Raw genomic sequence first — 13,493 nt, forward strand, 5'->3', positions numbered from 1 at the left:
AAGTGTAATGACCTACCTATTGATTCATTTATGAAAAATTTCACAAATACGGTGACATTCTGCGTTAAGGCTGATATACTACTCTGTAGCCTTCGCAAAAATATACTCCTTTACGCCGTAGCCTGACTTGCATCTCTCACGTTTGTTTTACGTTTGTAAAATCAAACAGCGCGTCAATTCTACGCATACAGCAAGCGCTGTGATTGGTCTGCTAGAATCCCTCCCTCCGTATGTACTTGAGTTTTGTGTTTTCTGTTTTTATACAGTCTATGGTAGTTAAGAGCACTTTAATGTATAAAATAAAACAAAGCAAAGAACAAGTGCACGACAAACAATGTTGATCTGCCATGGTACAAGTCCTTGTGGAGATGGAAAGATTGTCATCATCTCCTGTTCCGTTGTTGTCTCCTTTTGTAGTTTTAAATTATAATTTAAAGATTTGATACTTATTTGCCGCCATCACGGCTATAATGCTTCTCTGACGAGCTGCTTCTTCTTCGGCTTTTGTCGTGGTCTGCAGGTTACACCAGCAACATGCCCGTGGACACTGCAGACTAGCGGTTTGCATGTGTACTGTACGTTGATGTGGACAACTACGCAGAAGTATAAATGAAAACTGACGGATAGCCTACGCATAAAAACTACGGTGTTGGTCTGACGCAGAAGTATAAATCAGACTTTAAACTGTAAATTATGTTGTTATGTCCGGATTCCATGATTCCGTCTACGTTTTCTGCATCACGGAAATCATAGGGCCCTAATACCAACGGGAAGTCTTGATTTGATCTTTATGAGTCATCCTCCATCTGTGAGCTGACAGGTGCTTGAGTGTTTCAAAAGAACTTGTGAATGTCTGATGTTGCTTAGAGAACAGGAAGGAAACACTTTCTCACTCCAGTGAACAAAGCAATGGGATGTTCTTCAGACTCTGCAAGAACTGCAAGCCATGGGGCTGTAGCTCCAGATGCGTGTGTGTCATGTGGAGTAAGTTTGGAAGTCTTCCTCCACTTTAACTGTGTATTATGAATCTAGCTCAGTCAAACGTGACCTGTAGCCCATCAGCAGTTTGTGTGTGTGTGGTACTAGTGGAGGGCCAGTCTGTTCAGGGTCACACTCGGGTAATGGATGTGCTGTTATCCGTACTCATTTTCCCTGGCAGGCCGGCGGATATCAGGGACAGATGCCTTGGCAACATGCCCAGGGTAAATAAAGGACAGGAGGAGGCCATCAAATCTGCCTCCAGGCACCATACAATATGAAGGCTAACAGTGTGAAAACAAGCGGGTAATACCTCATAGTCAACAGCTTTATTTAGTGAGAGAGACACAACAGCGCTTGGTGTTGTGATTGCAGTCTCTATATTAGGGGCCGGATAATGTTCCTAAAGAATTGTCACTTGTGTCTGGATATAAAAATGACTTTGAATTTCATAATGACCCAGGGAGAGATGTCTGATAAAGTTGGCGGGGAAGATGACCTACCTTAGAACATTTAGTACTAAATTGTACAATATTTAGAGATCTTTGTTTTGCATGTATAGTATGATTATGTGTGATCCAGTATATTATAGTATATAAGAAAATTAATTTAGCTGGTATAGCACAAAAGTGAAAATCATAAAAAGGACCCTATCACTGTAAAAAAAAAAAAAAAAAACTCACTGATAAATGTACAAAAGGTTGATCTTCAAATTTTTGTAGAATATATGAAATATATCTAATATACATTTTAATTATGTAATAATAATTTACAGAATGTGTAAAAATTAATACTCAGTTGATAGTCTGGTCAAAATTGACCCAGAACACACACACAAAATAACAATAGAAGGATTAATGTAAAACATCAGTCACATTTTGACAGTTTTGTGTCTGTGAATTATATAAAGGCCTTTTTTTAAAGGCTGACAATAGGCTATGAAATGATTCTACTCAATTAAGCTGTGTTTAACTGAATAATGACAATTTTGATATTACATTTAATATTAAATAATAATAACTCCAATAAATAAAAACCAGCAAGAACACATCACTGGCCTTAAGCTTTTCACTTCAAAATTAACACAATATTTCTTACTGTATAAGCTGAAATTAATATTTTTAAGTAGATATAAGTTTTACCATCCATCAAAAGTTTATGAATGTGGTTGGGGATGTAAGAGAGCGGTGCAGTGCAAAAGTGCTGTAGGAATGAAGGATGATGAAAAGGAACATAACAGAAAGCGAAGGGAAACATATTGACCCACTTTCATCAAAGAGGTCTGCAGAGATGAAAGAATGAGAATGGTTCCTTTGGCATTTCGTACTGTACAGTCTCTTTTACATCTTCTGCTGCCACAGTCTAGCTTAATTTGTGACTGAGAGCTCAGCTGTGTTCCAGTCTGTTTCTTAATGTGCTCATTTCCTGTGCAAAGTCCTGTTGTTTCACAAAGATGGACTGTTGTGGTGAAGAGCGGTTAGTCCCAGTGAATAGACTGCACAAAAGTGTTCAGCATCTCTGGCCAGACTTTCTCAATGATATGCAACCCTGTGAACTTCTATCAACCTAAATGACGATATTGGCCATTTGTTAATCAACACAGAGTTCATTCTTTTGTTTGTTTATCTGTGGTCTCCTCAGTAATGTTTCACTAGCCGCCTCATAAAGATTTGTAATAATGCTGATAACTTCTTCTCTCTCTGTTTCTCTCCACAGGCAGGAGGTTCAGGAGAACTGTGTTCGCTGGCGGAAAAAGTTCTCCTTTGTGTGTAAGATGAGTGCCAGTCCTGCCACTGGGGTCTTGGACCCCTGCATTTGCCGAGTGTCTGTGCGTAAGGTTAGTGTTACTCACTCACACGCACATAGATTTCATCTTAATCTCAATAACACAACCATTATAATATATCAAAGAGCTCTTCTTTTCAGCCCTGCAAAAATAAAATTAATAGCTTGTATTAATCTGAAGTGACAAATAATATTTTCAAAGCATTTTTAAAGGGTGTAGCTATGGACACCTTGGCCCTGTCTATGCCTTCAATGTCTTGCTAAAGTTAACTTAATAAATATACAAAGTTAAATAAAATTTTCACACTTCTTGCACAAAAATTGAAGACACACAATAAAAATATTGTGCTACCTTGATATTTTTTTATTTTCACATCACATGGGTTGTATTGTGTTCAATGACACTTGCTTCAGGCTTCGTTTAGAATATCATCAAAATCATGATTTTTAAATGCAATTAAAAAATCTGGGTCTAGGACAAGGGTAAAACAATAAGATTGAACAAAGACAATAAAGATTAACTGTTGGATTTAGTTTCCAAACTAAAAATTTGAATATAATCTTCTTACAGTTGAAATCTGTTAGTTTAAATAAAAATCAAAACGCCCCTGGGACATAAAAGTGCCCATGGTTGAAAAAACACCCTTATCCATCTTAACGGTCAGATTATGGAGGTATGGAGTTCATAAATTTGGTTTGCTCCATACAGGATATCTGCTGTCTCATGGTTTCCTTTACTCATTAACCTTCACTTATTTTGCCACGTAGAATCACCACACCAACAGCAAACATTGCACAACAAATAATTTTTCTCTCTCTCTCTCTTTTTCCCTGAAGGAACTTAAAGGTGGAAAGGCTTTTTCAAAGGTAAGAGCTCATCCCCTAATCCCTTTCTTCTAGGAGTGGGCGATATAGCCGCAAAATTATATCACGATATTTGAAGAATATTTGCGATTACAATATTTATGATCAATATATGAAAAAAAAAAAAATCATGGAACAACGTTTTATTGGAGGTTGCAGATGGCAGGCAGCAGCATTAATTAGTGCAAACAAAATGAAGGACATTTTCAATCCTTTTCTAATGAGCTACTGTCATCGACTACAGACTACCTAATTTGAAGTGTAAATCTATTGTCATAAGGTGGCAGCCGCAGCTGTGTGTTTGACTTGAAGCAGGCCAATTGGTGTACAGGGCCATAGCTGGGGTTTGGTGGGGCTCCGGGGCAGGTTTTAGTGGTGGGCCCTGTTTGAAATTGTGTAGTGTTATGAGCCCAGGTAAACCAAAGACTTGAATCAAGGGCAATCATTGCAAATGAAGTCATTACGTCGAGCGCAAAAGAACCGGTGAACCGTTTTCTTCAACTGATTTATTGAATCCAACTGTCCGAAAGAACTACTGATGATCCAAAAACCGATGCAACCGGTTCTTGACTCGTGAACAAATCATTATCTGGCTCGGCTCGGTGTTCATCTCTCTCTTCACAGCAGTTCAGTCAGTGTACTGTTTGAGTAAATGAATTACTCCGGGATATTGGTTTGTTTGAACTCAGAGGGAGTGTCAGCCAAATTTAAAAAGTTAACAGCTCAAGTCATTTGTGGATTAATGCGTATTGGAGACGCGAACCGTTTCAAATGATTCAGTTTGATTTGGTGAACTGGTTCAAAAAGATCCGGTTACATCGAATGATTAGTTCGCGAACCGGATATGACAAACTGATTTGTTTTGAACTCTCTCACAACAGACACGGAAGAGAAGACAATCTTGCAATACTTTGTTGTTATACACCGATCAGTCAGTGCAGCACTGCTTCAAGTCGAACACACCTATTGGGTTTGTGGTGTTGTTGTTGAGGGTGCTAGGGAAATATATATATTCACCATACGTCATCGCGTCTCTATGACACTTTTTTATCATGTAAAAATTTATACCGGTATTATCGTGGATGGTATGATATAGCACATTCCTACTTTCTTCTCACTCTCTATTGTACTGTCTCTATTACAAATTTTTTCTCACGCTCTGTTATTGCAAAAGGTTTGGTTTTTTTTCCCCTTGGGGCTTTATATGTTTACAAACACAAATCTCTTGTGAGTCACATGCTTATACTCAAGTATACATACTGTACTACATGACACGCAGGGCACCACATGTGCAGGAAGTATTGCATAAATAAAAAGGGTGTAATGCAGTGGGAGGTTAGTTAGTGATTCAGTCATCTGGTCTGGGCCTGTTGTAGACATGTGTTTCCACACCTTGAGAACCTCTAAATCTAAACCATTGCTTGTACCACCCAACGTTAATTGTATAGTAATTTCAATCAATACCTGATAAAAGACAAAAAGCTGAACACATATTTTCGGTAATACAGGAATGCTGTTTGTTCCCTATGATCTCTATGCAGAAAAGTGCCCGACTTCATTCGTGTTTTGTTTTCTTCTTCCATTGTCCACTCGAATGAATGGAGAGGCATGCCTTTTGTTGTGGTGATGGAAGTTTACAGTTATTTGGAACGTCCGGACACTGCTATGATTGTCGTGGGTTATCTGGAGCTGTATTTTTTCTGTTAGTTTCTGCTAATTTGACAGTTTACTTAACAGCAAACCAAAGATTCTAGAGCGCTCAAGCTATAATCCTTGATTAGACTGACAGGACAGCTGATTCGTTGGTTTCCCAGCTACATAAAAAAATTGCAGCACACTGCTCTTTTCTAAATTAAAACAAGTCAACCAAAAAGAGTGCGGTGCAGTGTGGTGCACCTCGCGTTTCCATACCCATGATTGTGATGCTGCTGGTTCAGGTCATCATGGTTGTGTTTGTAATGAGTTACAGGAGGATGTTTTGTTTGGGAGTGTACATCCATGTCCTTTTCTCTTCATTTACTGATCCCTTACGTCCTGAACGGGAGCACCGTGTCAGAACTGTGTGCTGGCGCAGCAGAAGCAGGGAACGATGGAGGTCAAATCTATGGACTGTAACCAGGAAGAAGCGAGAAACGCAGGAAGGAGTGGGTGCATGTGACATTTAAGAGGAATTAAAGGGAGCCTTTGCTGTGGCAAATATTTGAATGCTATAGTACATTGACAGTAATCTTATCAGTTAATACGACGTGTCACAGAGGAAATGGTTTGTGCTAAAGGCAGCAGTGGAAAAGCAAATATAGATTAGGAAGGCCACAGACGCATGCACAGATCTGTGAGAAGATGTGAAAATACCCTAATGTTTCAGTCTGTCCTGCTTTTTATTGTCTCTTTTTCAGGCAGGTGTATAGTTTTCAGGTTAAAGAACAGATTTAACTGTAGAGCCAGCATCCCTAACACTCTCCAGCACTAAATACTGCACTAAATGATTTAAAATTAGCAAACTATTGGTCATTTAGCTTATTAGAAACTAACAGAGTAGCAAGAAGAATAGGCTGGCCCTAACTTTTTAGATTTGACATAAGAAATGTAAATATAGAAGCATTTGTATTCCTCCAGAGGTTTATTTGATGACATGTATGTGAATCATTACTAGCATTAATCCATGGAAACTAATGAATAAATGTTTTTTAAAGCATAATATATGAAGGTATTCTATTCTTATGGGTACACAAAAATGTATTAAAATTAAAAAATATTTTCCAAAAATGGGTTCTTCTTTCTCTCACTGAGGTGAGATAAAACATATTATTCTGTGTGTGTCTGTGCATTTGTCCCTTTATCTCTCTTTGTAATATCACACATCAATGATTTTTAAAGGCCAGCTGGTCACGTGCATTAGTGCAGGCTGTATATAGGGTATTCATCCAATAAAGGAAATGGAAAGAATTATATCAGCTACCTTTATATCATTAACCAAGGTTAATAGAATTTTTGGAGCAAGCACACTGCTGAAAAAAGAAGAGTGAGAGAGGAAGATTGCAGATAAATGTATGAGAAAAGCAACAAGAATGCTCACTGGTATGAGATTTCATGCATGACTGACTCTGCCCACTTCACATGCCTGTAGTTATATAAGAGAGCCCGTGAGAGTTAACCCTTTGCTTTCCTTTTCCCTAGACAAGCTTTCCTGATTATATAACTTGACAGACCTCTGTTTTTATATTTCTCTTCTTTTTTTATTTACATTGAATAAATAAGACTAGATGTTAAAAAATAAAGATAAATAAGAAAAAAATCATGAAAATAAAGATTGTTTTCAATACTTATTCCTGGTGTCTTGCTCATAAAGCTGGAGAAATAAATCAAAAACCTGTTGGGAAGAGTTTCGAGCTATCATTTTTTGTATGTCTGAACTGATGATAAAGTCTTTTTTTATCTCCAGCTGGGCTTTGCTGACCTCAACTTGGCGGAGTTTGCTGGTTCAGGCTCCACTGTTCGCTGCTGTATACTAGAGGGCTACGACACCAAGAACACTCGGCAGGACAACTCCATTCTCAAGGTGAGTGTGTCACTGTGTAAATGCTTGTGCATATAGAGGTAGGCCCTGTCCATCTCTCATCTTAATTTTGGACTGACAGTACACATGTCCATTTTGAACGGCACCGGTCAGTCCAATCAAAAGCTGAAAAACTGTCTTTTTCATCTGTAAAGGCCAGGAACCCATTTCTCTGCATTAATCTTAGCACCTTCTATTAGACTATTTGTCCTCCATACAAACACCATCATGTAGAGTTTCTACACTGTGTGGGTGACATGTGACTGGTCAAACCCTCTCATCAACACACAGTCAGTCCCTGTAATGACTGATTGACTCGCTGTCTTGTAGACATGCCAGGAGGAAAAATGCGAAGGGAAAAAGAACAGACAACATTTAATCATAGATATTTTAGTCTTTTTTAATCATTTTAATATAGATTTCATGTGTAGGTTCCCACAAGCAGTTGCATTATGTTATGAGACAGATTTGGTTTCATATTTCACCTTTTATTTTGTAATATTTTCATCTTTCTTCCCAGGTTACTATTGGTATGACCCTTCTCTCTGGAGATCCCTGCTTTAAAACGTGAGTGTGTTACTGAATTTAACATTTCTTAAAGGGGTCATCAGATGCCCATTTTCCACAGGTTGGTATGATTTAGGGTCTTCATGAAATGTCTGCAAAATACTTTGGTTCAAATTTCTCATTGGTCATGTAAACCAACCCCCTTTTTACCTTGTTGAAAACAGCTCTGTTCACAGCGACCCGTTTCGGTGCATGTCTCTTTAAATGATAATGAACTACTGCTCACCCCGCCCCTCTCGTCTGTTTGTTGTGTATTTGATGGCACCTTACCATCAAAAACAAAACGAATCCATTGTGTCCCCAGTGGCTCATATCAAGAGAACTCTTATGTTCACTTTTACATCCAACTACAAAACACCTGCATTGCTTACGAGACATTGTTGTCACTACAGCTGCTCGAGTGCAGGGACAGCATACAACTGGCTGAGGGGAGAAATATGCAAATTATTTATACTCAAACACCATATAAAAGTGAATTTTGCATCTGATGTCCCCTTTAAAAAATTTCAAATGGTTTTCAACCCCACTAGGGCCCCTCAGCAAACTTCAAATGGGGCCTCAAAATGTTTTAAAATAAGAAAAACCAAGATTGGAAATAAGCTAAAACAACTAAATATAATTTCTTTTTCCACCCTCTCAACAGCTATTTTTTTCTTTGAAGAACCAGATTTTGAGAATAAATTTTAAATGGGTCACAATATCATGTAAATTCTTTGTGAAAATAAGTGGGATTCAGCTATTCAAAAGTCTAGTCTGGAGTTCTAGTTTCTGTACATTAAAATAAATGTGGTAGTGGACAATAAGGGGCCTTGGCATAAAGAAAGTGCACTGTACTTAGAAAATGTTGTTTAGTTATCTTGATCCACGCTCAGTATAGCTCCCCTCTTGTTTACATTTGTAGTCAATGTGTAAGTATAAATTATTGAGAGAACACATGCTCTTATTGCTCCCTGATGACATATAAACTTGCTTTCTCCACTTCCTCAGGCCTGTGAGCACAGCTAAGACCATTGCCATGGCTGGTCAGGACCCCTCTCTGCAGCTGGACCGCAAGGGAGAGGGCACCGCTCACCACTCTGCACCGTCCCTCGGTGGCAGCACTCGCCGATCAGTCAAGAGCAGACCCTGTGTGAACAACTCTGGTATGTCCAACACACCTACAGTAGAACACCTCTGAAATGATGAAATTTGGAGATAAAAGTAGATAAATGCTATTCGCGTTTACAATTGTATTAAAAATGCACAGTATTTTATGATGACTTGGTATATTGTTTTTGTTATATATTTTGGCCTTTCTAAATGAATGGTGCTTAACTGAGGTTATTTGTTCTCAGGAGGACTTCAGGAGGGATTGGAGGAGAACCTGTCCAGTCCAGATGAAGTGTTTCCCACGGGACACTCTCGCAACTCTAGCTTTGCCAGCCAACAGAGCAAAATCTCAGGTGGGACTCAGGGCACGATCAAAAGAGCGTCAGGTACAGATTATAGCTGATTACCGTATAAAAAAACTAGGGCTGTGCAAAAAATCGAATGCGATTTTCATGCACATCTCATCAGTAAAGACGCTCCTGTAATTAGATATATATCTCCAGCACGTGCGTTCGGATCAGGGTTGCCAGGTTTTCACAACAAGTCCTAACCAGTTGCTTCTTAAAACTAGTCCAAAACTAGCCCAATCGCGTTTCCAAGGAGGTTCCCCGATAAAAATTGCTTCCCAGGGTTAAAATATAAATTTTTTGGAAGGGTTGCCTCGGTAAAATTCGCATTTTAGGGGCTAAATATCACGTTATTTGTATTGGGGTCGCTTCGACCCGCGGACATGAAAAACAATCACCGACTTGGCAACACTGGTTCAGGTGGAGCGGCAGTCTACCGACAACTAACACAAATTCGTTTTCAAAATCGACAAAGAATCGCCTGCGATTTTAACATCGATTTTGTGTAGATTGTCAGTGAATTACGGCATTAAAATAATTAAATGCCAACCAGTGTTGCCAAGTCTGTGGTTGTTTTTCATGTCCGCGGGTCGAAGCGACCCCAATACAAATAACGTGATATTTAGCCCCTAAAATGCGAATTTTACCAAGGCAACCCTGCTAAAAAACTTATATTGTAACCCCGGGAAGCAATTTTTATCGGGGAACCTCCTGGAAGCGCGATTGGGCTAGTTTTGGACTAGTTTTGAGAAGCAACTGGGCAGGATTTGTTGTGAAAACCTGGCAACCCTGATCCGAACGCACGTGCTGGAGATATACTTCTTATTACATGAGCGTCTTTACTGATGAGATGCGCATGAAAATCGCATTCGATTTTTTGCACAGCCCTAAAAAAACAACATCTTCAAACTACACTTCTATCTCAATTGTATTTTTTTTCTTAAAACAAATTTACATGCAATCATTTAAATTTACAACTGAATAAAATCTTAAGCAATTTACAATATAATACAGGAGACAATCAAATATTTAATTTCACTTCAGAAAAGTGAGTGTACTTTTTCATTTGCATACTCTACCATTCAGAGGTTTGTGGGTCGGTAAGAGGTTTTTAATCTTATTCTCACCAGAAATACAGAAACTGTCATTTTAAATTGTAATAATATTTCACAATATTACTGTTTTTACTATTTTATTACAATATTACTGTTTTTACTAATTAATTTATTTCTGTGAAAAAAAACTGTTATTTTAATTAGAAATATTTTGTAACATTTTATGAATATCTTTACCATCACTTTTTTCAAATTAATTAGATGCATGCCTGTCTGAACATTCATTTTTTTTTAAAAAACCTTTGAACTGTATTGTATTTATTGATCAAAACTTAAGAAGTTCAAAAGTTAAAGTGCAAATTAAATTCTTCCATCCCATTGAACAATTTAGTTTCTCTTTCACAATACTGCTGATTATAAGCACAAGTACTGCTGCTCACTCTTAGTCTTGTCCTCCACGCAGGCTACAGTACGGAGCACTCTCACTCCTCCAGCCTGACAGATCTGTCCCAGCACAACACATCAGGAGGGACGTCCACAACTATTGAGAGCCCCGTAGAGCCAGAGAAAGAGGTGGTAAAACCAGAGAGACCACCGCGTCCTCCGCGACCTGCTCTGCCCCCAAACAGACCCTCAAGGTGCGAAGTCACTGCCAACATCAAGATACTATATGACTTTGTTGTCTAATGTTAATCTGCACAAGAAGAAATGGCATGTATTTAAAACCCAAAGTATAACATGACGGAGTTGATTTGAAAGATAAGAAGTATCTATTCTGTATATCTACACAGGAGAAAGACGGACTCTGTGGAGAACCATCCCACATGGGTGGACGACACGCGCATTGATGCAGATGATATTGTGGAGAAGATTGTGCAGAGTCAGAACTTTGCGGATTTTAGCAACATTGAAGGTGTGCTGAGAAAACATTGTTTATTTAGTTTATTTTAATTCAACACTTTGATTACTGATATATATATGGGAGGGTTTTACCCACTTGTGAAGCCTTCACTTCTCTGAAGCTGATCATTCTGACACTCTTTCTCTCACAGACAGCAATTTAACACTGTTCGTCAGTAGAGATGGGACCACAGCATTAAGTGGCATTCAGCTTGTCAACAGGTAAACTGGTGCTCTCTTTTATGTGCCTTTTAATTTAGTGTTCCGGTTATAAATGTAAGAAGTATGAATTTAATTAAGCATTTGTGTATTATATTGAAAAAAAGTTGATGTAGAAACACATTTCATTTAAAAATTGCTAGTAAATAACACAAACAATTACAAAGAAACGGCAAGTAACATTGAATTAAAAGTGACAATTTGAAGTATTTTTCTGTAAAACATACTCCAATAATCTTTGTTTTATTTATAACTTATAATAAGAATTATGTATTTCTTTACAGTGTACTTATACTACCATTCAAAAGTTTGGGGTCTGTAAGATTTAAAAACATCTGTTTTCATCTTATGCACACCAAGGTGGAATCTATTTAATAAAAAACGCAGTAAATAGAGTTATATTCTGAAATATTCTTGCAATTTAAAAAAAAAAAAGTGTTCTATTTCAACTTGTTTTAAATGCAATTCATTCCTGAGTTGGCAAAGCTGAAATTTTAGTAGTGTATTTTGTATTTTGCTGTTCTAACACGATGTGTTCTTTTATTCTTTGGCAGGGTGTCTGCAGGTGTTTTTGAACCGGTGGTGATTGAGAGCCATTAGATCTCTGAGGCCACAGCAGTCACTCTCTCATACAGCCACTCTTTATTTGTAAATGATGGCGAGAGCAGGACAGGGACTGGATGTCAGAGTGGGCACCTGACTTCACAACTTGCTCCTCTTATGGGCCTGACATATTACTCTCCTATTACAATTGTAACACCCTAATCATGCATTACATTTGCTGAAAAAACAGTGGTGGGTACGTTTATTGTTCTATGATTAGGAATGAATTAATCATAAATATTTTACAGCGGATTCTGAAAATACAAAATACTTGAAATGAGGCAAGATGGGAGCTTCAGTCTAACACTGTGAAAGATGAGGGCAGTCCAAAGGTTTTAGAAAGGAAATTCAGTTCTATGTTATATTCAAATTTTAGCAGCTTTTCAGATATCATTTAAAGTTTTGAAGTGGAATTATTTAATGTCTTATATTTCTTTTTGATGCATTTACACCCCTTTTATATAAAAACCACTGAAATCCACCTGCCCTTGGGTAAATTCTAATAATGCAGTTTAGTCAGTAACCAGCCCATTAGCCTGTGATAAACATGGAATAATATGCATGAAGTCATGTATGGCAGGCCATACAAATATGTCTAAAGCAAAGAAAACAGTTAAGCCATTCCCCCATATAACCAATTTCAGTATCTCTCAACTAGTGCTTTTTTCTCAGAGGTGGGCAATAGTTTGCTTACATATGTTCCAGCTGGACTGGTCAACATGAAATACAAAAATATACTGTACTGCCCCCCTCTCTTCCTTTCTCTTTTGTAAGTAAAATTCCCAGTGTATTTCTAACTTCGTCTGTCAGAACTTCTGTTTCACTCTTCAAATCTTTCACTTTGCTGCTGATTTCGGCTTTGAATATTCATGTGACTATGAGTTTTGGCTCTGAAAGCACTGCCAAGTCATTTGTGGCATTCTGTCACTAATAACTTCGGTATCCAAATGTCATAGCCCAGTGAGATCCTACAAGGTGCAGCTAAAATATCAAGAGCAATTGTTGTAAAAATGCAGCTGAATAATTGCATTGTTTGTAGGGCTAGATCAGAGACAGTGACTCATAGTCACACATCTGTCCTTGGCAGAGTTTCTGGTGTGCAATAGGAAACATGTACAACAGGCATGACAGTGAAACAGAGTCTGTCATGCACTGCTTGTTTGTCATCTAATTAGCTATTCATGATCTTTGCCATGGAAATGAATCTTTCTCAGTTGATCTGAGAACATTCACCACGTTCAAGACTGACGTAGTGGGTTTTATTCCCTTTTTTGTGTCAGTTGAGAGAAAAGTGCAATGTGGGCCTGTTGTTTTGTTAAAGCCCATTTTAATGAATTCTTTCAGGGAATTTAGCCCTAAAATATTTCACCTGTCCAGTGGCTTAAAATGAAACGTTTAAAACAATCACTGTTCACTAGTATACTGCACAGGTGAGGCTATTTGTGTTTTAAATATATATATATTTATATATAATTTTCTTATTATTCATGCCATTTAAAGTGAAAAAAACGAGTCTGTGGGATGATCCAG

At 37.9% G+C, this 13,493-nt stretch overlaps 1 protein-coding gene across 2 annotated transcripts in view; it reads left to right on the forward strand.

Moving 5' to 3' along the window:
- Positions 1–12,413, forward strand: part of LOC132139671 (early estrogen-induced gene 1 protein-like) — a 38,315-nt gene extending 25,902 nt beyond the window's left edge. Inside the window, exons 3-12 of one of the 2 annotated variants that reach the window (XM_059548200.1) lie at positions 2,695–2,815; positions 3,601–3,630; positions 7,070–7,186; positions 7,704–7,750; positions 8,738–8,892; positions 9,085–9,225; positions 10,705–10,879; positions 11,033–11,154; positions 11,294–11,363; positions 11,915–12,413. In XM_059548200.1, coding sequence (XP_059404183.1) covers positions 2,695–2,815; positions 3,601–3,630; positions 7,070–7,186; positions 7,704–7,750; positions 8,738–8,892; positions 9,085–9,225; positions 10,705–10,879; positions 11,033–11,154; positions 11,294–11,363; positions 11,915–11,960 — 1,024 coding nt within the window. In that variant the 3' untranslated portion in view covers positions 11,961–12,413. The remainder of the gene's footprint in view (positions 1–2,694; positions 2,816–3,600; positions 3,631–7,069; positions 7,187–7,703; positions 7,751–8,737; positions 8,893–9,084; positions 9,226–10,704; positions 10,880–11,032; positions 11,155–11,293; positions 11,364–11,914) is intronic. The other variant, XM_059548201.1, reaches the window with a different exon arrangement.
- Positions 12,414–13,493: the final 1,080 nt, after the last annotated feature.

The sequence above is a fragment of the Carassius carassius genome, chromosome 4, assembly GCF_963082965.1.
Source record: "Carassius carassius chromosome 4, fCarCar2.1, whole genome shotgun sequence".
In the NCBI taxonomy this organism is placed as follows: Eukaryota; Metazoa; Chordata; class Actinopteri; order Cypriniformes; family Cyprinidae; genus Carassius; species Carassius carassius.